This window comes from Canis lupus, chromosome 7 (genome assembly GCF_011100685.1).
Source record: "Canis lupus familiaris isolate Mischka breed German Shepherd chromosome 7, alternate assembly UU_Cfam_GSD_1.0, whole genome shotgun sequence".
NCBI classification, from domain to species: domain Eukaryota; kingdom Metazoa; phylum Chordata; class Mammalia; order Carnivora; family Canidae; genus Canis; species Canis lupus.
In genome coordinates this window covers 42,520,185-42,545,694 of record NC_049228.1, presented here as the reverse complement: position 1 = coordinate 42,545,694, position 25,510 = coordinate 42,520,185, and the positions used below count along the sequence as shown (strand labels likewise).

At 53.0% G+C, this 25,510-nt stretch overlaps 1 protein-coding gene across 19 annotated transcripts in view; it reads right to left on the bottom strand.

Annotated features, from left to right (window-relative positions):
- The window catches only part of PMVK (phosphomevalonate kinase), a 36,610-nt gene extending 11,100 nt beyond the window's left edge, over positions 1–25,510 (bottom strand). For 4 of the 19 annotated variants that reach the window (XR_005362381.1, XR_005362380.1, XR_005362382.1 and 1 more), the window contains exons 1-5: positions 25,304–25,492; positions 21,100–21,252; positions 19,214–19,343; positions 9,021–9,087; positions 8,659–8,846 (exon numbers count right to left, since the gene is read on the bottom strand). Coding sequence is in view for 16 of the 19 variants with exons in the window: in XM_038543196.1 (XP_038399124.1) it covers positions 8,666–8,846; positions 9,021–9,087; positions 19,214–19,343; positions 21,100–21,186 (465 nt within the window). In the remaining 3 variants the exon portion in view is untranslated. Of the gene's footprint in view, positions 1–491; positions 1,184–6,311; positions 7,237–8,658; positions 8,847–9,020; positions 9,088–17,893; positions 18,364–19,213; positions 19,344–21,099; positions 21,253–21,711; positions 21,909–23,877; positions 23,942–25,079; positions 25,229–25,303 lie in introns of those variants that run through there. The other 15 variants (XM_038543197.1, XM_038543199.1, XM_038543200.1 and 12 more) reach the window with 13 other exon arrangements.

Genomic DNA, 25,510 nt, shown 5'->3' with positions numbered 1-25,510 from the left:
TTCAACTTTCTGAGGAACATTCGTATTGCTTTCCAGAGTGGCTGCACCAGCTTACATTCCCAACAACTGTGTACAAGGTTCCCCTTTCTCCACATCTTCGCTGATCTGTCATTTCCTGACTTGTTACTGTCAGCCGTTCTGCCCAGCATGAGGGGGTATCTCATCGTGCTTTTGATCTGTATTTCCCCACTGCCAAGCCTCACGTGGCATTGTAATCACATGTGTGTGCCCCGGCATGCAGGACACCAGGAACAGATAGGAACTCCATGCACATTTGTGAATTAATGGACAAGTTGATAAGTAAGTCTGATTTTCTGACTAGATTGTGAACTTCTCAACTCATATGGAGTTTAACTGAATCCCAGAGCATAGGAGCCAGAGAGCACTCAATGCCCACCCAGCCCACATCCCGCTTAGCAGTGTGTGTGTCATCCTACAGGCCAGACAAGCTCTGCTTACATCCCAGAAAATACTTTCCTAATCTATGCCAGTTTGCAAATATAAGAGGGTTTCCATGTTTTATTTGCTTTTCTGAATGTTCATAGTAATGCTTGCTGGTGTGGAAAAATGTGGAAACAACAGAAAACAATAAAGGAGCAGAAAAATCATGTATAGTACATCTACCTAAATTAAGTATTGCTAACACGCAGCACAATTCAGTCTTTGCGTGGTGCTTTCCCCACACAACTGTTGACCACAGTTTACAAACATGAGTGTGCTCCTGAGGTGAGGTGTTTTGCTCATTTCGTTAATGGAAACCTCACAGATACATTGTCTCATCTCATTAACACATCAACATAATCAATAGCAATTGATAACACATCAACAATACTTCCACCTGTTTGGCGTTCTTATTGGGAAGCGCCAAACTGCCCTTCACAGGTGTACGCTGCACTCAGCCACCCACCACCCTCGGGCCCTGGCCAGCTTCTGGCCATTCTGTGTGTTACAGCTCTGAGCCTCCATCAGGTGTGTGTGGCTGGAGAGGAAACTCCCACCAGCAGCACCACCCACAGACCCCCGACCTCCACCAGCTCAGGTGGAAGGGAAGATCCTATGCTCTGGACCCACCACCTGAAGGCAGCAACGCTGGTGTCCTGATGCACATGAAGTGAGCTCAAGGGGCAGGACCAGCCGGTCTCCTGGCCATGACCTACCCGGAGCCCTCCATGGAGCCCAGCACCTGGTGGGGGAATGAATGAATGAATGAGTGGGGCCCAGCCAAGAGGTAGGTGAGCTGAGCCTTCTGCGGGTTGTACCGCTCGAATGAAAACACAACCCTGGGCCTCCACAGGTTGTGTGTCAGTGGTGGGATGGTGCTCCAAGCCCGTGAGCCGGAGCATTGCCAGCAGCCAGGCCACAGCCCCAGCTCAGCAGCAAAGACTGAGAAACAGCAAGGCCCCCACATCCCACCCACCTCACACCCACTCTCATCTGGGCAACCAGCTGGGCAGGTGGCCTGCCAGGCGAGAAAGAGCATCGAGGGCCTTCCCATGGTCACCTGAGGAGAGCTCCACAAGCCCAAAAGCACCTATCCAGCTGTTCACTCCCCCCTGCTGCGCCCACACATGTGCCTCCATGAGGGGTCACCTCTGTGTCCCCCAGAGGTTCTCAACCTGCTCCCCACACCCCTCCAGGGCCCAGCATCCCCTTCAGGCAGATTCCCAGCACCTGCATCCCCTGGTCTTGGTGACCCAGCCTCGTGACAGCCTGCAACATCCCCCTCCCTGTCTCCCTACCCCTCGGGTCCAAGTCACATCCCTCACCCCATGGGCCCCATGGCCACCCCTCTGGCAGCAGAGAAATCTTTAGAAAATGCAAATCTGGTCATGTTGCTCCTCCGCTTCCTATCCAACCTAACCCAACCCAACTGGACCTTTAAGGCTTCCCAGAGCTCTCAGGATAAAAGCCAAAGTCCTCCTTGGGGCACCTGTACCCCCCAGGGGCACCCTCCCCACCCCAGCTGCCACACTGGCTCCTCTGGTGGCTCAAAGAGCCTGACGGCCTCACCAACCCTACCGCCCTCTTGACCTGGCCACCAAGTCCCCATGAAACCATCACCCTCAGGAAAGCCGTGCCAGCTATGGCAGGGCCTCTGATGTCCACTCTACCGACACCCCACCTACCCCCGCCCCAGCTCGCTGTCCATAGTAATCAGAGTGTGTGCTGAGCCTAGGAGCCCTCCAGCCCGCCCCTGAACAGGAGCTCCCGAGCACGGGCCCCCAGTACCCTGGAGCCTGGAGCACAGAGGAGCCACAGGACATTAAGTGACAAACAGAACAGAGCTGGGGGCTGTGCCCAGCCTGGGAAGCAGACGGTGGGGGGGCCTTTCCAGGGGCAGAGAGCGTGAGCGGCAGCACCCCGGGAGCCAACGGGGGCAGAAGACACGAGAGTCCCACTGAAAGCAAGCCTCTGGCCCCGGTCACGCTGGAGACAGGCTCACATGAGGGTGAGGACACTCCTCAAGACAGGGGCCCAGGGATGAGGAGAAGGCAGGTGAAAGGGCCTCGTGGCTGGTAGGGGTGGTCAGAGCGGGAGCGCAGGACATCACAAGAGCTTCACTTGGTGCTGCCCACACAGTCTGGCAGCCATGTGTCCAGTGTGTTGGGCCTGGGGTGTCGGGGGACACCCTCAGGGCTACGCCAGCAGGGCTATAGCTCCCTTCAGAAGATGCTCATCTGCCTGAGCATAAGAGGCTCATGCTGAGCACAGAGGCCCAGGAGAGGGGCACATGGGTGCCGGGCAGACCCCAGACAGGTTCCCGGATGCCCTGCATGGGCCGGAAGGGCAGTGTGAACAGAGGGCAGTGTGGATGGAGGGCAGAGTGGGCAGAGGACAGTGTGGACAGAGGACAGTGTGGACGGAGGACAGTGTGGATGGAGGGCAGAGTGGGCAGAGGACAGTGTGGATGGAGGACAGTGTGGATGGAGGGCAGAGTGGGCAGAGGACAGTGTGGACAGAGGGAAATGTGGATGTAGGGTAGAGTAGGCAGAGGACAGTGTGGAGAGAGGGCAGTGTGGATGGAGGGCAGTGTAGACAGAGGGCAGCATGGACAGAGGGAGGCCACTGTGGATGCTGCAGCAGCCGTTGGGGGGGCAGGGGCTGCACTCAGCCAGTGAGGAGGGAACGAGGGAAATCTGAGAGGCATCTGAAGGTAGGAATGACAGGGCTGGGTGACCAGGTGGCCACAGTTACGAGATCCAGGGTCTCCCCTGAATCCTGCCTTGGGTGGCTCAGTGAAGGTCCCCAGACCAGGAACACATGAGAAACATGGGAAAGGCCTGATTGCACAGCACTTGTCCAGTGTGTTGGGCCTGGGGTGTCGGGGGACACCCTCAGGGCTATGCCAGCAGGGCTATAGCTCCCTTCGGAAGATGCTCATCTGCCCCAAGCATAAGAGGCTCACGCTGAGCACAGAGACCCAGGAGAGGGGCATGTGGGTGCCAGGCAGACCCCAGACAGGTTCCCGGATGCCCTGCATGGGCCAGAAGGGTGTGAGCCCGGGAGAAGCAGGGATGAGGCCAGACAGCTGGGTGGAGGGCAGGTCGCCGGAGGCTGTGGATCTGTTCTAGGGACTTTGGATCCTGTCAGGAGTCACTGGGTAGCCACTGGTGGGGTTGGCCAAAGCACTGACACGGTCAGACATCTGAGCACCGGAAGACCCTCAGACAGGGAAACAGACCCCAACAGCCACCACTCCTACTTTCTTATAACAGAATCCAACCTTTTCTCAGGAGCTTCCTGTGTGGCCAGATGTCTCAGGGAAGGACAGCCACACCTCCAGGGCAGGGGGTGAGCCACAACTGGTGGAATGCCACCACGGTGACGCTATTCCCCTTCACAGGGACGTGAAGCCAAGGGAGTGAGAAGGGAATAAGCATGAAGCAAAGAAAAAGTCAGAAAGGATATCGAAGCAGGTAAGGGTGTATCTTACACGACACCGTCAGCCCAGGTGACCGTGACAGGTCTGTCCACTCAGCAGCACAACACACACTGTTCACACCTGACACGTTCACTCACACAGGCTTCACCCAGAGCCACAGAATAAATCTCAAAGAATCTCAAAGAATTTAAGTTACATAAAAGTATTCCCTGGGGGCACCTAAGTGGCTCAGTCCATTAGGCGTCTGCCTTCAACTCAGGTCATGATCCTAGGATCCTGGGATCAAGTCCCATGTAGGGCCCTCTGCTCAGCAGGGAGCCTGCTTCTCCCTCTGCCCCTCCCCCTGCTTATGCGCACGCATGCGCTCTCTCTCAAATAAAAAATAAAATCTTTTTTTTTAAGTATTCTCTGATGATGACAAAACTCAATCAGAAATCAGTAGCAGAAAGATCACAAAAGCCTGCAACATTTGCAAACTAATGACTCACTTCCAAAGGACCCAAGGGTCAGAAAAGAAATCAAATGAGACAACAGAAAGTATTTTGAATGAAAAGAAAACACAATAAATTGTAATTTGCACAGAAACTGCACTTAGAACTGATCACACCAAATACTAGTGATGGAGGAACACGGGGCTAGCTGAGGACAAAGCACGAGCCTGGGACAGCACATTGACAAGTCCTTGAAACAGGCAAAGGGACATTCCTCTACAGACTCCACTGCCTCGATGTTCATACTTTGCTAAGGGCAAAGGCAATCTTAGCCCGACCCCCAGGAGGCTGGAAGTCTACCTTAACATATAAAAATTCATAAATAAATAAATAAATAATCCTTCAGAAATTTCCTTTATCTCTACCCCCCAAGATACATGTTGGCAGTCATCCGCCAAGCACATGGCCCACCCATATCCATCTGAAGGGTCTCATGACTCAGTGTTTATTAGACGGTAATAAGTGACCTTTCCCCAACCACAGCTAGCCCCCTCAAGGTCCTGGAAACCTTGCTCCCAAAATTCCTCAGAGTACGCTATCGCCAAACCCCTCCAACTCCCAGGTATATAATCAGCCACCCCTCACATCCCTGGGGCAGCAGCTCTTCCTGCCCGTGGGGCCCATCCCAGGGCTTTAATAAAGCCACATTTGGAAAAAAAAAAAAAAAAAACACATTTTGCACCAAAGACGTCTCAAGAATTCTTTCCTGGTCGTCAGCTCCGGACCTCACCCCACCAAACTTCACCTATATTCCAAAACTTCATCACCAGTATCACAGGAGAATGAAGGTCTCCAAGCAACAACTTCAGCTTTTATGCTAAGAAATTAGATGGGGGAAGGGGGAAATAACCCTAAGTAAATGAAAACAAGGAGTATCAAGTACAAAACTCTGAAACAGAAAGCATAAAAGCATTAGGAAAAACTCCATGCAACCAAAAGGTGGATCTTTGAGAAATTTAAAAAAAAAAAAAATTTTTTTTTGATGACTCTCTAGCTAGACCAACTAGAAAAAAAGAGAAAAGACAAAAATTTGTTGACCTCAGGTTTGAAAAGGTAACATCCCTATGGATGCTCAGATACCAAGAGGACCTTGAGGAAATGCTGCAAACAACTCTGCCGACCAGCTTGACAACTACCTTAGTTTGAAAGGCACAAACTACCAAAGTTCACATGGGAGGAAATAAATAGCATGAATAATCCTACATCTAGCAAAGAAGTTGGATTTCTAGTCTAAAGTCTTCCCACAAGAAAAGCCCAGCCCCAGGCAAATTCAGCAGCCAATCCTTCCCAGCATTTAAAAGTGTCCTACAGACACTTCCAAAAAATTGAGGAGGAAGGGATATTGCCTGTTCACTGTGTGAGGCTGGAATTACCATGACACCAAAACTCGACAGAGACATTATGAGAAAAGAAAATGCAGATCAGGGCAGCCTGGGTGGCTCAGCGGTTTAGCGCTGCCTTTGGCCCAGGGTGTGATCCTGGAGACCCAGGATCGAGTCCCACATCGGGCTCCTTGGAGCCTGCTTCTCCCTCTGCCTGTGTCTCTGCCTCGCTCTGTGTCTCTTGTGAATAAATAAATAAATAAAATCTTTAAAAAAAATGCAGGTCAAAATTCCTCATAAACATAGCCACAAGAGTGGATGGAACTGGAAGGTATTATGCTGAGTGAAATGAGTCAATCAGAGGACAAATATTATATGGTCTCATTCATTTGGGGAATATAAAAATTAATGAAAGGGAATAAAGGGAAAGGAGAGAAATGAGTGAAAATATCAGTGAGGGTCACAAAACATGAGAGACACCTAACTCTGGGAAATGAACGAGGGGTAGTGGAAAGGGAGGTGGGCGGGGGGTTGGGGTGACTGGGTGATGAGCACTGAGGAGGGTACTTGCTGGGATGAGCACTGGGTGTTATGCTATATGTTGGCAAATTGAACTCCAAGAAAAAAAAATTTTAATTAAATAAAAATAAAAAATAAAAAAATAAACATAGCCATAAGCCTAAATCAAAATATAGCAAATTGAATCCAACAATATATAAAAATGATAACAACACATGATCAAGTGGTATTTAGCCAAGGAAAGCAAGGTTTTTTCAAGATTTGATAATCAATATATAACTCACCTAATTAACAAACTAAAACAGAAAAAAAATAATAAGATATTATAGTTGTGGAAGACGTATTTGTTTGAAAAAATTCAACACAAATTCCTGGTTAACAAAAACCTTCAGAAAACTAGGAATGGAGCAAACCATCTCAACCTGGTAAAGGACGTCTACAAAAAGCCTCCAGCGGGGCAGCTCCGGTGGCACAGTGGTTTAGCGCCGCCTGCAGCCCAGAGCGTGATCCTGGAGACCCTGGATCGAGTCCCACATCAGGCTCTCTGTATGATGCCTGCTTCTCCCTCTGCCTGTGTCTCTGCCTCTTTCTCTCTGTCTCTATGAATAAATAAATAAAATCTTTAAAAAAAAAAAAAAAAAGCCTCCAGCTCACAGGTGGAGAATGATCCACATCCACTCTCACAACCAGCCAGGTCAACGTGAGGCTCCAGCCAGTGCAGCAAGACAAGAAGGAGAAATTAAAAGCAACTAAAATAGAAAGGAAGATGTGAAACGGTCTTATTCAGAGATGTCATGATAATAACCTATGGAGAAAATTTGATGAAAGTCTCCAAAAAAGCTACTAGAAATGATAAGTGAGTTTAACCAGCTTGCAGGATATAAGATCAATATACAAAGCTTAGGGGGCACCTGGGTGTCTCAGTGGTTGAGCGTCTGCCTTCGGCTCAGGTTGTGATCCCAGGGTCCTGGAATCGAGTCCCGTATTCTCCCTCTGCCGGTGTCTCTGCCTCTCTCTGTGTCTCTCATGAATAAATAAATAAAATCTTAAAAAGAAAACTCAGTTGCATTTCTATGCATTAGCAATAAACCCTCAAAAAATTGAAATAAACAGGACAGCCCCGGTGGTGCAGCAGTTTGGCACCGCCTGCAGCCTGGGGTGCGATCCTGGAGACCCAGGATCGAGTCCCACATCGGACTCCCTGCATGGAGCCTACTTCTCTCTTCTTACACAAATTCTCTGAAAATAATCTTTCCTGCCTACCCAGTCTGCCAGGCAAACAGCAGGAAGCCTCAGCAGAACAGCAAAGCATTCTGTCCTTCTGGAATCTGGGACCCCCACCCCCCAGCCCGTGTACCCTGCCGGGGCTCAGCTACCAAAGTGAAGCCTGGGGCAAGTCACTGGTGGGCCTGAGCCTCAGATCCCCCAGTGGCCCCCCTGCCAGTGGGAGAATCAGGTGGGGTCTCTGCTCCTCGGACAGGCTGTCAGGCTCCGGGGTTGGTGAGAGCCGGCTGGGGAACTGGCCCCCCCAGCTGGCGCAGGCAGCACGGGCACAGGACCCTGGGTTCTAGCCGACCCCATGCTCAGCAGGGACAATGGAAGAGACACTGGTGGCAGAAGGGATTGGGGGACTGAGCGAGAGCAGGAGTTCAGGGTCCCCCCCCGGCTCCGCCTTCTGACACATGGCCCCAGCAGCCCCGCTTCCTTTCTCACTCAGGAATCCCACATGGGAGTCACCACCTGAGACTTGCCCTCTCCCACGCCAGGCTCATCCAGAGCAGTAGAACCAGGAAGCCAGCTCTGCCTCCAGCCCTGCCTGTTGCGGGGGGCAGCGGGGGAGGGGTGCCCATCCAGGGCTCCTGCCGCTGTCCTGGGCCCACAAAGTGGCCTGGTTTTATCCCACTGAGGGCACCCAGCCCTGGCCTCCCTCCTCCTTCCATCCCTCTGGTTCAGGCCCTCCCCCAGATTTCCACCACAGACACCCCACTGACGAAGGGAAGGAACAAAGCTTTAGCCATGGAATAAATAGCCAGGGCCAATGGGAAGTCAGTGTGTGGGAGGGGGTGCCCCCATGCCCCATGGGCCCAGCACACTTCCCTGGAAGGATGGCTGTCATCCCTCACCCCCCACCGCCCCCCCCCCCACCTGCCCACGACCCATGCCAGCACCACCTCCTCCGGGACCTCACTCTTGCCTCCTGGGAAGAGACCTCGTGTGACCTGGCAGGAGCCCAAGCATCCCTCTGTGAGCAGACCACCAGCTTCCCCTCACCCAGACTGCCCTCTGTGCCCCACTCCTGTGGGAGTGGTGTCCTTGCACCAGTCCCAGGGTCTGGCCCCCCTTCTCCCTCTCAGGGACTCAGCTCCTGCCCCTGCCTGCCCTCTCTTGCATCATTAATTTCTCCTCCCCCACAAGACACCTGTCAGCATGTACAGAGGCCCACCTCAGGTTCACAGTCTGGTCCACGTGTATGACAGTGCATCTTGCCCACCTGGCACTGTGCTAGATGCTGGGCATACCGTGAGGGAGCCCAGGCCCAGCTTTGCGGGCTGCAGATGGTGGCAGGGAGCACTGCTGAGCAGAGTGGTGGGGCTGCGGCACTGGACAAAGGGTTCTGTGGGACATCTTGCCCTGGAGAAGGACACAGGAGACAACGTGAGCAGGGAGGGAGATGGCACGGGAGCGTGACCATAAGGTACCCACTGAACAGAACCCTAACCCTTGCAGGGAGATAGCTGCCACCGCCACCAGTGACCCTGAGAAACACGGAGAGAGGAGGGCAAGAGAGGCTCTAGAATGGCTTACCGGGAGCTCAGGTAACAGATGGTTTGCTGAGCAGATCGGGTTCCCACCCATGTCACCAAAGTGAGGCCTGTGGAGACAGATGATGGAAGGAAACCCAGGATGAGCAAACCCCGATGTGCACCTGCCTGGAGCTTGCATGTCCAGCACATACCGTGTGGACCTCCCAAGCTCACTGGATTTTAGAAAACCACAGGTATGACACAGTAGGCAGGCATTCGAGTTCCAAAGTGTGTGGAGAAGCTGCTCTGGGCCCAGGGCCACCAAAGGGCGCAGCGGAGCCCGCTCCAGGGCTGACTCCGGATGGCTGCACACTCCCAGCTCAAGATGGGCCCAGACAGCACATCAGGGGCCGTAGTCAGGACCTCCTCCCAGAGCAGGAGGCAGAAGACCTGCGGGGGGCGAGGGGTGTGAGAGTCAAGGTCAGCCGGACATGCCAAGAGGGTACCAAGGAGTAGAGGCAGGTGTGGGGAGCCAGGCAAGCCCACTCAAGGTTCAGCATCCCAGACTGGCATCAGCCGTCTGCCCTGTGCTCATATCCATTTCTCTATTTCTGTGTTTTCCTTGACTGCTTAGTAGAATTCATTTCCCCACACATGCCCACAGGTTGGGGGCGGGGGAGGGGGGAACACGAAAACTGGAACAGAGGCTTAATTCCAGCCCCACCCCCGTTTCTGGCTGCACGGTCTGGGACCTGGGGGAGACAGTCACAGTCCCTAGACCCCTGCAGGACGAGCAGGTGAGGAGCCGGACCGCCCACTCTGCAGAGACCCTTCACCTTTCCCTGCCCCTGTATCTTCGTTTCAAAATGGGAACAAGGACAGCGCTATCATGAGAATGAAATGAAATCATCCCCATGAGCGCGCGCAGTAAAGTGCAATGCCCGCGTGGCAAAAGCAAGGTGTGAGCTCCCCACTGTGGCGCTAGTGGTGACAGGGCAGGCGCTAAGCACGGATGCTGGAACAGCACCCGGCCCAGGCCTGCAGTCCTCTTCAGGACCGGCCAGCCCCTGCTGCAGGAGCCCCCAGGGACCCATGTGCCGCTGGCTCAGGGCTAGATGTGTCTGCAAATTCACCAGAGCTGTTATGACAAGGAACACTGCTAGCAGACGGCTTCAACGCCCAGATGAACAGAGGCCTCGTGCAAGGCCGGGCCTCCACCTCCCAGGTCCCAGCCCTGACCAACAGCCCTGGACATGCACCGGTCTCTTTGCTCCTCGTCCCCCAGCACACCAGGCGTGTTCCCTCCTGGGAAGTGACCCTGTGCCACCCCCCCTACCCTGGTATGGCTTGATTTACCTGAACAGGACATGCCAGGTGGCCTTGGCCTCCTCAGGGAAGTCTGGAAAAGCCCAGAAAGTAGGTCATGCTCCAAAGCGCTCAAACTGCACGTCCTCTGCCAGCCTCCAGTAGAGGGCACGGGTCTCCTGCTCTCTCGGGGACATGAAGAACAGGAGAAAAGCTCCGGGTGGGAGTCCTGGGACTTTGTCTCAGCATCGCCACCAGTTGTTCTATGACCCTGAGCACACCAGTTCCCCTCCCTTGGCCTCAGCTTCCTCATCAGCAAGTGAAGGATTTGGAGCAAGATCTCAAGGCCCGTCATACTTACATCTGTGACATCGCACACCTTGGTGGCCCCTCGGAAAGCTGCCACACAGACCTAACACAGACCCTTCCACCACCCCTGAAACTGGAAGCCATTTATGCCAGGCAAACAGAGGCTGGCAGCAGGCGTACTTCTCACCTCCTGGGGGGCCCTCATTGCCCTCACCTGGGCTCCTGAGGAACTCAGCTTGGTCTGGATGTGCTCTGGACCCACCTAGAAGGAAAAGGCTAAACCCCTGAGATGTACAGAGGGGCTCATCACTGCACGTGGCTGTCAGGCAGCAGGGCCCTTCCAGGTCCTGGACTGGGCCATGCAGGAAGCAGCCTTTGACCCCCTACAACGAAGGCTGCTCAGCTCCCTGTCACCCGTTCATCAGGTCGCACACGAACATGACAGCAGCCAGCGCCAGTCATGGCTCTGCTGCCCACAGGGATGTCCTGGGCCAAGCACAGAGTCTTCAGGTCCCTCCAGGCAGCCTTGCCCCAACACCAGTGAACAGAAGACCGGGAGGCACAGCCCTGTGTGGCTCCTCACAGGGGTGGCAGCGAGCTCCAGACAGAACAACCCACGAATAGACAAGAAAGCTCTGCCCCCTTGGAGAAGCCCCTTGGTCTGGGCCTCCTTGGACATGCTGTGGGACAAGGAGTGTGACCCGATGGGTGCACGGGACACACACACAGCACATGGACAGTGCGGCAGAGACAGCACAGCACCCGCATGCTGGGAAAGTGGGGGGGGGGGGGGTGTGGGGATGACTGTCACAGTAGTATGCTCGCGCCCTCCTGCAAGACTCCATTTGTCCGTGGCCTGCAATCAGCAGCAGGAGTATTTACATCATACAGACAGTTAAGCGCTAAAATTCAGCCACAGGGAATGTTGGCTACTTCAAGGTGGTGAGCTCAGAATGCCACTGTTTCCCAACACTTCCCAAATTCTCCATTTTCACTGAATTTACTAGCACCAGATTCAAAAAGCAGAAAACTATTTCCCGTGTTGCTCATGGAGCAGCAAGGCAGGGAGGAAACGCATTCTAGGGACCCTGGGGAGGTGACAGGTGCAAGCCTGAGCCCCAGGAAGGGCACTCCCAGCAGGAACAGCATACACAAAGGCACAGAGGCATGGATGCTGAAACAACTTTTTAAAACTCCTCTCTGGGGATCCCTGGGTGGCTCAGGGGTTTAGCGCCTGCCTTCAGCCCACGGCGTGATCCTGGAGTTCCAGAATTGAGTCCTACATCGGGCTCTCTGCATGGAGCCTGCTTCTCCCTCTGCCTGTATCTCTGCCTCTCTCTCTCTCATGAATAAATAAAATCTTTAAAATAAATAAATAAATAAAACTCCTCTCTAAAAACTGGCGTGGAGGAAGCTTTTGCGTTGTTACATTACAGGCACCATTTATTCTTGCTGAAAAGTACATGCCTCACCTGGCCCCCTTCACCAGAATTTAGCACCAAATTTCCTTGGCTGTTTCTAAAATCTAAATCCAGGGATCCCTGGGTGGCGCAGCAGTTTAGCGCCTGCCTTTGGCCCAGGGCGCGATCCTGGAGACCTGGGATCGAATCCCACGTCGGGCTCCCGGTGCATGGAGCCTGCTTCTCCCTCTGCCTGTGTCTCTGCCCCTCTCTCTCTCTCTGTGTGTGTGACTATCATAAATAATAAATAAAATTTTTAAAAAAATAAAAATAAATAAATAAATAAAATCCAAATCCAGTCGTAGGGGGTGAGAATTCACCATCTAGGATCAGCTCCTCAATGCAGAGAGCCCCCAGACACCTGGTAGAGGCCACACCCCTGAAAAACCTGCTCGGTCACCCAAGGTGACTGCTGGTGGTGGCAGGCACATAGATGTATGAGGCCAATGTCCATCTCATTACTCAGAATCGCTTTATAGGAAACAATGAGCACCAATGTTTTCCTCCTAAGATATATCCACATTCTGCCTTGGATGCCAGAATGTGAATTTCAAAAATGAAGGTGAAACAAAAAAATGTCCACAAGCATCCAGATGGAGAAAGGAGATTACCTGCCAAGGAACAAAACTCAAGGTGGCCTCAGACTTGGCGACATTGACTGTGGCAGACAATGGAACCAGGTCATGATCCCATGCCAGCCAAGGCAGTGTCCAGGTGTACTGGTAACCGGATGTCATCCTGTCATTCATTGGGGCTCAGAAAAGAGATTGACCAGACACTTTTTATAAAAAAACTATCTGAAGGTACATCAACTGTCTGGAGAGGAATTAAAATACAAAATTCAAAAATGGGGAGGTTTCTCAACTTCCATGAAAGGACCAAAGTGCAGTAAACCAGTTAAATCTTTTAAATAAATTATTATTATAAACATGTTTCAAGGAGTGCCTAGGTGGCTCAGTCGGTTAAGCCTCTGCCTTAGACTCAGGTCATGATCTCGGGGTCCCGGGATGGAGCCCCATGTGGGGCTCCCTGCTTAGGGGGAGCCTGCCTCTCCCTCTGCCCCTCCCCCCACCGTTCCTCCCGCCACTCATGCACATGCACTCTCTCTCTGAAATGAAAAAAGAAAACTTTAAAAATTAAAATTAAAAAAATAAACATGTTTTAAAATTAGATGTTAACCATTTATGCAAAATTCTAGAACAGGCAAAACTAATCTGTGCTTCCAAGAGGGTGGGACTGACTAGGAAGTGGTGGAAATGTACACCTGAGGTCAGCACATTTCAGACAGGTATCAGGTGGTTTCACCTGGTAGAATATTTTTAAAAAGGGATGCCTGGGTGGCTCAGTGGTTGAGCCTGCCTTTGGCTCAGGATGTGATCCTGGAGTCCCAGGATCGAGTCCCGTGTTGGCCTCCCTGCATGGAGCCTGCCTCTCTCTGTCTCTCATGAATAAATAAATAAAAATATTTTTTTTAAAAAGTATTAAAAAAAAAAAAAAGGCAGAAACAGACCCAGAAATGTAGGGAACAAGCTGGTGGTTGCAGGGGAGGAGAGGGAGCATCTGGGGGAGACCTGGGGGGAGGGGGCACCTGGCAGGAGGGGACGCCTTGGGGGGGAAGAGGGGGATGGGGGAACCAGGGGTAGGGGGGACCTGGTAGAAGGGGAGATGTCGGGGGAAGGGAGTAGGGGGGTTGGGGAAAGGAGTATCTTCACATTGAATCCTATGGACTTGGTGTCATCTGTCCATGAAGGTCTTGTCTTCCAGCAGCACTTTAGTTTCCAATACGCATGTCTTTTATCAGACTCATTCTGGTTTCACATTTTATTCTTTTGTAATTGCATTATTCCAATTTCTGATTGTTTATTACAAATGAATAGTAATACCGTGGACTCATATAAAGTGACCTTGTACCCTATCTTGTTAAATTTACCTACCAGCTCTAGCAGCTTTCCTGGAGATTCCACCCAACCTGCCACATAGATGACAGGTCACCTAAGAACAGGCAGTTTTGCTGCTTCCCTCCCAACCCAAATGCCTCTTAGTCCCTCTTTGTCCGGTACCATACAGACTGGAACCTGCATGGGGACATTGCACCCCTCCTCCTCCTCCTCCTCCATGGAGGGGGGAGGGCGCACCCTTGCTCCATGCACAGGTAAGGAAGCATGTACCCCAGAGAAATGAAAGCACAGATCCACACAAAAGTCTGTACATGACTATTCATAGTTGCTTTATTTGTTACCTCCGAACACTGGAAACAACCCAGATGTTCATCAACAGGTGAATGGATCTATTGCAGAATATTCATCCCAATACCAGTAACAAACCAGAATGAACTACTGAAACCTGCCATAATGAGGATGGACCTCAAAATAATTATGCTGAGTGAAAGAAATGAGACAAAAAAAGATATATACTGGATAATGCATTTATGTAAAATTACTGAAAATGCAAAGTGATCTATGGAGGCAGAAAGCAGATCAGTGGTGGCCTGGGGATGAAGGTGACGGGTGGGTATCCACCGTGACCATGGGCATCGTTTTGTCAGTGTATGCAAATGTCAAAACTTATCAACCTGTACGTTTTAAATATGCAGTTACTACATATCAACTATATCTCAATAAAGCTGTTTAGAAATGGCATAAAAATTTTAGGAGAATGTTAATGCCACAAAACATTGTTAAAATAATACACACATGATAGAAGAAACAACTTCATAGCAATGCTGTTATACCATAACCACACAATCAGCAAAGTCTAGCAGGGTGTGGAGAATGCCTCGAAATAAAAGCAGCAAAAGCCACTGGGTATTATGCTATGTTGGCAAATTGAATTTAAATTTTAAAAATTGTAAAATTAACAAAATTTCTAAAAAGCAGCTAAAGCCCTCATCATCACAGAATCAACAGTTGGAGTTATTCTTGATTTTGATACTTAGACAAAGAGCAGATTTTTTAAGTACAGAAGAACTTCAACTACAGCAGAAGTGACTCTGGTTAGCCACTGGGACCCCCCATTTTTGGAGGCATCACTGCCAAACTGTCAGAGGCTTTCCAAATCCCCGGAGCCAGGAGCCAGGTGAGCAGGGCTCCTGGGGATGGGGAAGAGGGATGTGTCAGGCCCAGCAGCCCCTCCTCCTCTTCTCTGCTCCATCCCTGCCTCCTTCACTGTGCACTGGTGGTCACCCAGCAATCCCACCACTAGGCACGCATCTTTAGGAGAGGAAAGCAAGACGACAAGGACACAGTCGCATCCCCACACTCACTGCAGCCAAGACATGGAAACAGCAAAACATCCACACACAGACAGATAAATAAAATGTGGTTCATTCACACACATACCCCCATCACACCCTGGCATGCACACATGACAACTATGTGTGGTGACAGGGATAACCAACCTTATTTTGTGCTGATTTCACAGGACATATGTGCCTCAAATCACTGTACACTTGCACAGTGTTATGTGTGGATCCCATCTTATCAAGCTGGGAAGAAGGAAGAACATGAGCGATCCCTCAACAGGCTCACTCATCCTGAGCTCTGAGCTCAGGCATGGGCAGGGATGGCCACTCTCTGGTCCAAGGAGACACTTGCTGGGGAAGGGGCCAAGACACAGGGCTCCCGGGCACACCTACGGGCCCCATGCTGGTTCTGCCACCTCTGGAGTACCCATAGGCCCTCAGGTTGTCCCCGGGTCAGTGCGAATGAGAACACCCACTGCCATGTGGCAAACATGAACCCTGAAAACATGGGGCTTGAACTACCACCGGGGCTGTGGTTGCTGGACCAGCACGTGAGGGCTCCAAGTCCAATCAATACTTTCTGACCCATTCTTTGTTTTATTAATTCTTAAAGTCTTTTAGGGAGCGCCTGGGTGGCTCAGTGGGTGAAGCACTGCCTTCAGCTCAGGTTGTGATCCTGGGGTCCTGGGATCACAGCCCCAGGTCTGAGGTTGGGGGTGGAGGTGGTCCCTGCTCAGCAGGGAGTCTGCTTTTCCCTTTCCTTCCCTAGGAGCTCCTTCTCTCTAACAAATAAAACCCATAAATAAATAAATAAATAAATAAATAAATAAATAAATAAATAAATAAATAGCTTTAATTTTTAAATAGAATATGTATTTAAAGCATATCATGTGGTATCTGGGGCCTGACAGGCACTTAGTAATGGTCACTCATTCCTGCTGTCACCAGGCCAGGCAGTGGGGACACCAGGTGAGGACACAGGCTCAATCCTCAGGAGCTGTTACTCTATGGGACAGACAGACATGTACCGCAAGGTACCAGGGAACCTGAAGGCCATGCCAAGGGACACCTTGGACCTTCAAGAGAAGGCTGGGGGCAGCCTGGGTGGCTCAGCAGTTTGGCACCGCCTTCGGCCCGGGGCGTGATCCTGGAGACCTGGGATCGAGTCCCACATCGGGCTCCCTGGATGGAGCCTGCTTCTCCCTCTGCCTGTGTCTCTGCCTCTCTCTCTGTGTCTCTCATGAATAAATAAATAAAATCTTAAAAAAAAAAAAAAAGAGAGAGAGAGAGAGAAGGCTGGGACTTCATAACACCCCAGGGCTGGCATATACAGGTGAGTACCGCCCACGCACCCCCCAGGCACAGCCACTGCTGCATGGAAACCACACCCCTGGAGCTGGACCCGCTGCACCTGCCTCTGAACAGTGCCATCACGGAAATGACCAAAATCACTGGGGCCACGTCTGGTGATCACAGCGGTAAACTCTTTAGGTCACAACGTGGATCGAGTGGAAAGCAGTCGGGGTCAGGGCAGGGGTGGCTCATGACCTCTGCCAGCACCACTGAGAGGAGCCCCTAAGAGCTGAGTCTCCATGTGGAACAAGCCCCAGGAGCATCCAAGCTGGTGCCAGCTCAGCACCAGATGGGCAACAGAGCCTCCTGGGGCATGAGAATCGCATCCTGCAGACCATGATTATGCACACATCAACATGCGTATGAGCATGCCCTCTCCCAGCACCCACTGAGCCAGCACACCTCTGGGAGCCACGGTCACAACTGCCAGACAGACACAGCCAGCCATCAGGGAGTTCACCTTCCAGGGAGAAATAGAAGTGGACAGGGAGGAGCCCATGGTGCCGGGCGCCCACAAGAGCCAGGGAGGAGGTCTGGGCGGGAACATCACAGGTCAGTTAGCAGGGACAGAGGAGTGAGGAGGAAGAGGGCAGAGAGCTGAGTGCTCAGCGAGGTCTGGGACAGTCAGGAGTCAGGTGGCACCAACACACCCTCTAATCCTGAGCAGGTGGCCTTCCCTTTCTGAGCTCTTGGCACCTGCTAAGTGCAGATGAAAGGACTCTCCTCAGGAAGCCAGGGTGACGCAGCTAGTCAAGCGACCGACTCTTGGTTTCCACTCAGGTCATGATCTCAGGGTCATGACATTGAGCCCTGTGTTGGACTTGGCACCCAGCACGGAGTCTGCTTGAGATTCTCTCTCTCTTCCTCTGCCCCTCACCACATTCGCTCTCTAAAATAAATTTTTTTTAAAACAATAAAATAAAATAAATAAAAGGGATCAAATCCAAAGCCCCCTATGGGAACACTGAGGCTGGATGCACTAATATGATCTGCCCAGGGCCACACAATGGCTATGAGGAGTCCATTGATCTCTAGGTCCCTGGCGTCTATGATAACTCGGTCCCTCTGGGTACTTGCTGGTGGCACTCTCTGTGGAACACAGAGCCTCTGGTGGTGGAGCCCTCCAAGAAGACGAGACTCTCAGACCCCCATTCTGCCTCCCACACAGACCCTTTGCCTGCATGGCCCAAGCCCAGGTGGAGACAGCCCCGGCCCTTCTGAACGCACGCTGGCTATGCTGGCATCCGGGAAATGAGAGACCAGCTCTGAGCGTGTGCTCCAAGGTGGTTTATTAGTACACAAAGGAGCCCTGGGCTGAGCACATCCAGACAGGGAAGCCAGGCTGCACAGGCTCACAGGCCTGGCACCATGGACAAAGGTCAAGCACAGCCAGTTCACCCCCCCTTTTGCCCTCCAGTCTCCTCCTAAAGAGGCGGGACTGTTCTCTGTACAAAGAAATGAGGTCCCTGGGGGTGTCTTGACTTGTCTGATGTCTGCCGGGCCCCCAGAAACCTAGACCCAGGCCCTCTGTCTTTCCCCCGCCTTAGAGACCAAAGCCCAGCAGAGGCAGGGCGGCCCCAGTGCTCACAGGACCTGGAGCTACAGTCTGGAGCGGACAAACACTACCAGCTTCTCCAACTGCTCTTCCAGGCGCTGCTCATCCCCATGGTTCTCAATGACCCAGTCAAAGGCCCCAAAGTTGTCCAGACCACACTCGGACTCAGCATCGTCCACCCCTGTACAGGAAGTATGGGAAGGTCAGGGCCCGTCCATCTGGGCAGACACTGGGCATGGAGGCCTGCTGGCCCCACATGAGCTTGCCCCCTTTGCCTCCAGAGAGCCACCTGAGACCCCCCCCAGAGTGTCTACTGACTTTGCTCTTCCTTGGCCACTGGCTACAGAGAGTGGTTGGCTCTTTGGAAACCACAGAGAACCCAGCAGGGCCACCTATCTCCATTTTATGTGAAGCTGGGGTGTGGACTCCATGCCCACATCTCTGACTCAATCCTCTGGGGATACAGCATGAGCTATTCCACCCGCCTGTCTGCGGAGCAGGTTCACTGACCGTAGGGTGAGATCATTCGCCCTGCAGCAAATCCCGAGGGGACAGCAGCTGGACAGAGGGGTGCCTGCTGGACCTGTACTTCCCCAGGTCCCAGGACCTCAGGCATGAGAGAAGCCATGGGGCAGGTCCCAGGCTTGCACCACGGATGCTGCACACAGTCATTCTGTTCATCAAACAGGCCTGCCCTCTGACCCACCAGGCTGGCAAGCAGAGGTGAAGGACCCAGGGGTAGGTCCCATCAGCCTAGAGAGGATAGCCCAGGGAAGGGCCCCAGGCCAAGGTCATAGAGCTGTGAGCCCCAAGGACACCCACCCCCATCCCACTCGTCTCTGATGTGGGGGCAGTCCGGAGCCCCTGGCCGCAAATTCCCTTCTATAACCCCTCGCTCACTGCCCCAGAGCCAGCTAGGAAAAGAATAGAAGAATAGAAGACTTGAAGCGTGGGAGTGGGTGGCCTTGGTCTACCATCGGGTGGCCGGCCCAAGTGCCAAGCCTCAAGGACAAAGGCCACGCCTAGCTCACCTGTGGTGAACACCCAGCCCCGCTGCTGTCGGCTCTGCTCCGAGGCTACCACACGGACGGTCTGTGTCAGAGCCCCATAGGCCTCCCGGAACCACTGGATGTCCGACACCCTCCGTGTGTCACTCACCAGCTGCAGGGGAGAGACACAGGCAGGTGACCAATAGGACACAGTGCTGGGGGACAGGGTGACCCCAGGTGGCAGGAGACCCGGCCCCACTCCAAATAAGCAGGGACACAGGCACAGGATTGGGAGGGGCTACAGAACCCAGACAGGTGTCACCCCTTCCCCACTTTCACCCACTGTCCCTGCCCCTTGCAGGCAGCCCACTTGGCCCACACATTCTCCGCCATAGACGTGCCATGTTCTGGGGTCACTGCTGAGCTGAAGAGGTCGCAGGATCTGGGGTCAGATCAGCAGGTCCAACATAATTACTTTACAGATGAACAAACCGAGGCCCGAAACAAAGATGCTCTAACTGGTCCCTGCTCCCCAGCGCTTTTTAAAATTTAAGTCTGATTTTGGGATCCCTGGGTGGCGCAGCGGTTTGGCGCCTGCCTTTGGCCCAGGGCGTGATCCTGGAGACCCGGGATCAAATCCCACGTCGGGCTCCCGGTGCATGGAGCCTGCTTCTCCCTCTGCCTATGTCTCTGCCTCTCTCTCTCTCTCTCTGTGACTATCATAAATAAATAAAAATTAAAAAAAAAAAAAGTCTGATTTTGTCAGGTCACTGCCCTAAACTTCTCAAAGGCCTCCCATCATTCTAAGACAACCCAAAGCCCACCCCCAGTTTACAAGGTCCTGCATGATCTAGCACCTACTTCCTACCAGATTCCCACGTTCACTCCCCATCAGCCAGCTGGCCTTCTCAGGGACAGGCACAGGCTAGGCTCTCTGATTGGGTGCTATCTCCTCTGGTGTTCCTCCTAAGGGAGGCCTTCCCTCCCACCCCAACCCCTTCCTGTCTCTGTGCAGCCCCTGCAGCCTGTGCAGATCCCACCATGTCCCCGCATCCCCTTCGCCTCCGGGAAGACCGGCGCCCTAGCCTCTGCTTTCTCTCCTGTGCCTTCCCCCGCCCCCACCCCGCAGCCATGTCTGTCCCCTCCAATGAGCTGGCCTGCTAGCAACAGCCTCTCCTCTTGCCCAGACACAGTTGGTCCTGATACCCACACCAGATAGCACCCCCGCCCTCCCCAGAGCCCTTGTCTGTTTTGCAACTTGGTAGTGATCCCCACCCATAAGCTATTTGTTTAGGGCCTAATTCCCTCCAGCCAGTTATAATGTAATCACCCTGATTACAATGTTTGCACTGGGGTGCGCCCAAATCACTGGGAGCCAGGCCAGGTGCAAGGAGAGAACACCAGCTGCCTTGAGGAGGTAGGAGAGGAGTAGGTGCCATGGGAGCAAAAGACAGCAACCATCACTTAGAGCTCGGGTATCAGGGAAGGCTTCCTTGTGGAGGCACCACGTAAGTAAGCCAGGCAGGCTGGAGTGCACCCAGTAGAGGGAGAGAAGGGACATCTCCGGCAGGCGGAACACGCAGGCCGGCCCTGACTCCAGAAGGAGCGTAACTTGGGGCACAGAGAGGAGGCTGATGTTGCTACAGCCTGAGGACTAGGGAGGCCAACGGGGCAGCAGGACCAGATTGTTCAGGCCTAGAGGTTTGCGCTAAGCATTTCAATGTGGTCCAACAGAACAAGGGACAAAGGTGCTCCATGGAGGAGTAACCTGTCTTGTTCTTCAAAGGTCGTTCTGGCTACCTGTAGTGAAGGGACCACAGGGGCGGAGAGCCAACACCCTGGCCAGAGCAGGAGACGTCGGTGAGATTCAGCAGGACAGGAAGGCAGTGGAGATGTGGATGGAGAGAGCTGCCACAGAGCCCACTCACCCAGACAGGCTGGAAGACACCCTCTACAACCTTCCTGCAGAAGAAGCCGGGGTCGGCCTGGCGCTTCTCCTCCCCCCAGCGGATCATATCCCTCCGAAAGGCCTCCTTGTAGGCGCTGGCATCCAGGAGTCTCTGGAAATCCAGGTCGTGCTCCTGCCCAAAGCACACAGAGTCTGCACCGCCAGCAGCCAACCTCGGTTCTCTCCTGAAACAGAAGGCCTTCTCCGCCCCCACCCATCCCATCCCCAGGGCAGGGGGTCCCAATGCAAGGACCAAGAGGCTGCCACCAGGACCATGTCTGTAGGGAAACGGGGCTAGAAACTAAAAAAATCCCAAATGGCAGGAGATGGAAGAAAAGACTGGGGTAATCCAGAAATTGCTTCGGTTTGTCTTGAAAATGTGTGATGTGGTTTTTCTCCTTTGCAACAGCCTTACCTTCCCAATTATTTCTGGCTTAAACTAATCCTGAAATTAGTTTGCATCCCCTGGGCACAGGCTTAGCCTTTAACCAAAGTGGGAAACCTAAAAGCAGGGCAGGCTGTGTCCTCCCCAACCCCCCGGGCATCATCTGTCCCAGGCTCCCCCCACCCCCCACCCCTAAGTCCCTGGCACCTCTGGAAACAGAATCACTCCATCCATCTGGACACAAGGGACTGCTCAGACCACCCTGGCTGGCCTTCCCTCCACCAGGGACACTGACTGCAAGACAGACCCTCGACGGGAACCCCAGGGCAAGAAGGGGGCAGGTTCCAGCTCCTCTACTAATTCACTGCAGGTAGACCTTCTTGGACTGCTTCTTCATCTGCAAACTGAAGGGCCAGACCACACAGGTCAAGTCACCTTCCTGTGCCCTGCTCCTAGGGTGAGGCCAGCAGCCACTTCGTTTATAGACTAGTTTCCACCTACTCTTAACACAGGTGAAAAGCAGCCACCAGGAGCATTACGTTCTGCTTTTCAATTATATTTCCCATCATGATTTTTTGTTTTTGGTGGGGTTTTTTTTTTTTTTAAGATTTTATTTATTTATTAATGAGAGACACACAGAGAGAGAGAGAGAGAGAGAACAGCAGAGACACAGGCAGAGGGAGAAGCAGGCTCCATGCAGGGAGCCTGACGCGGGACTCGATTCCAGGTCTCCAGGATCAGGCCTTGGACTGAAGGCAGCACTAAACCACTGAGCCACCCAGGCTGCCAGATGTTTTGTTTTGTTTTTTTAAATAGGCTCCACACCCAATGTGGGGCTTGAACTCACAACCCTGACATCAAGAGTTGCAGGCTCTATCCACTAAGCCAGCCAGGCATCCAGGATTTGTTTTTGAAATGGGAGTGAGAGATGTAGTGGTAGGCTGGCCTATCAGAGTTACCTATTGAGGTTTTAAAAATGCAAACTCCTGGGGCGTCTGGGTGGCTCAGGTCATGATCCTGGGATCCAGGGATGGAGCCCCATGTTGGGCTCCCTACTCAGTGAGGAGTCCGCTTCTCCCTCTCCCTCTGCCCCCCACCATCCACTTGTGTGCATTCTCTCCCTCTTACTCTATCTCAAATAAATTTTAAAAATCTTTGAAACAAAAAATGCAAACTCCTACCCAACTCCCACACCAGCCTGGCTCATCAGTTTGGAGTGGGGGCTGATCTAGGAATTCTGCAGGTAGATCAGAGATTTTCTAACTGCTCCTTGGAGCCCTGGGGTTCTTGGAAGGACCCAGGCCCCCATGGGTAGGCTGAGCATCCCCCCTCCACCCCTCCTTCCATCAGAGTCCCTCCCAGTCTGTCTACTGGATACAAGGAACTTCTCCATCCAACTTCACTGGGGAAACGTTCCTACTAAAAAATTTTTTAAATGACTGCACCTGTTATCCCCAGGACCCGCCCCGGCTGCCATGCTACAAATGGGTTTAGCTGGTGGGAGAAGACTGAATGGTATAGCGGCATACTGCCCATGGATATGGGACTGATGCATGGAAGGGGGAAGACAAATTCATTCTGTGTGGCCCCAGAAGGCCAGACCCAGGCCAACTGACCAAGGGGCCATGAGCACAGGTACGCGAACCGATGCACCCAGAAGCAAGGACAGAAATGTAAGCAATGAATGCTCCACACAGTATGGGAAGCTGGTCTCACCCTCCAGGCTCTCTATATGAAAGCCAGGGCTTTAAGAGGTCCCGTTTATTTTTCTATAATCCTTTTTTTAAATCTGCATGGTTCAAAATTCAAAAGATACATATTGTTGACAGTGAAAAAGCTCTCTCCCACCACTGCTCCCTGGAGGCATCCAAGGACACAGTCCTGCTATCCTGCCCTGGCTTCACACATCCCGAGGACCAGGAATAGTGAACACCATGCCAGTACCCCCACAAATTCTTACTATGTGGCTGAATAGATAAGCAAATATATTTACAGTTTTTCTCCATTTTTATACAAATGTAGCATTCCATATGCACCCTTCTACATCTTGCTTTTTCCACTTAACAACGTACACTGACAACCCAAGCGATTACATTTCTAAAGGAAGAATTCCAGACTGTTACTAATAACTTGGCCTCAGAGCTGACAACTCACATCTACACCCTTTCCTGGACATGATTTCTTGTACACACTCTAGGGGAGTGGCCTGAAGTGAGTGATGACAATGGGAAACCAGCTTAGGGTGAAAATGCCCCCCAAAGGTGGAGCCACAGAATATGGAGAGCTGTCCACCCCCTGCCAACAGTGGTCGTAAAGACCCTGCAGCCTGTAAGCTGGCTCCTCACCCACCAGATGCACCAGAGCACCACCTACCTTAGCATACTGTTCCTTGAGTGGACCAGAGAGCCGGAGGACAGCACAGACATCGGCGCCAAGTCTACACGACAGGGAGAGCCAAACCCACTTAGCCCAGTTTTCACGACCCTGGTTGACATACAGGGAACTGAAGTCCCCTTTCTTTCTTTTTTTTTTTCCTTTCCTAGGTTCCATGCCTCCCACAAGCCTTGAACTCATGATCCTGAGATGAAGTCAGAATCCCAGGCGCTAATGACTGAACCAGCCAGGCACCCCAATGAAGTCCTGCCTCTGCTAGGGGTATCCATGGAACTTCATCACACTCATCCTTCCTGATTCTAATTCCTCACCTAGAAAGTGGGGAGAGTACTTTCTGTCCTCTCTCCTACAAGATTATTACAAAACTGGAATGTGAAAGACTCCTGAAATCAACAAGTAAAACCAATAAAATTACGATTACAGTAGTGCACGTCCGTCCCAGACCATGTTCTGGACGGAGTAGTTACTGCTGGGCCCCTGGACTAAACCTCTCACAGCCAGAGCATCTGGGTCTCAATGGACATGATCATCACACATAAATCATCCATCTGTTCCCCTGTTCAGTGTAGCCCAGCCACAGGTGGAGTGCTGCATGTAAACGTGGGTAACACAGTCCTAAGACACAGGGCTCCTGCCCTGCCTTTGAGATGCTCCCAGATGCTCCTCAATCCTGACCCATGAGACAGGCACTCCACCATTCAGACAAGAACCGGAGGTTGAGAACTGACGCTCACAAAACAACACTGCAGGTATTGACGCCAATTCGGGTAAAATGCAAATAACAGCCACCGTTTAGCTCCTGTATCTTTACTAGGCAAGAACTGTTCTAAGCTCTTAAGGTGCATAACTCCTGCAATCCCTACAAGCAGCCTATCATTCCCCTAATTTCACAGATGACAAAACTGAGATGCCCTTGGGTAAGAATCTTGCGCAAGATCAAAAACGAGTAGGTGGGGGAGTCAGGCTGACCCCAGGTGCAACTGCACGGGCCGTGCCTCTGGCCACTATCTGGCTCCCGTGTTTCGGGGCACAAGGTGGCGGGTCCCTTGGGTGAGTTCGGGGAGACCTCAGCCTGGGCCGCCCAGCTCGTCGAGCCCCTCGCCCCGGCCCGGAAGAGCTACTCCCCCCACAGCACCTCGCTGAGGCCAGGGACAGGGCGGAGTAGGGCGCAGCGGACTCACTTCGGGGAGCCAGACAAAAGCGGAATCTGGTTTCCTCAACTGAAAAGGCGCTCCTGCCCAGCCCCCTACCCGGCGCCCGGCGAGGGAGCTCTGGGACCCGGTGGGCTCCCGGCCGGCACGTCCCTCCCCGCCTCCTCCCCCGAAGTCGGCCGCCCCGCAGCAGTCTGCGCTCCGGACGCCCGCCGGCGCCACCCCGAGCCGCGCGCGCCCCGCCCCGCGGACACCTGCTCCGCAGCGCCTCGGCCACGAAGTCCTTCCCGGACTTCCTCTTCCCGCTGACCAGCAGCACCAGGCACGGGGCGCCTCCCCGCGGGGCCATGCGTCAGCCACCCAGCGGCAGACCCCACTCCCGCCCGCGTCGGCGCTGCGACCACACCCGCGCAGCCGCAGAAGGGCCCTCCGCGGCCACGCCCGCCGCCTCCGCACGCCGA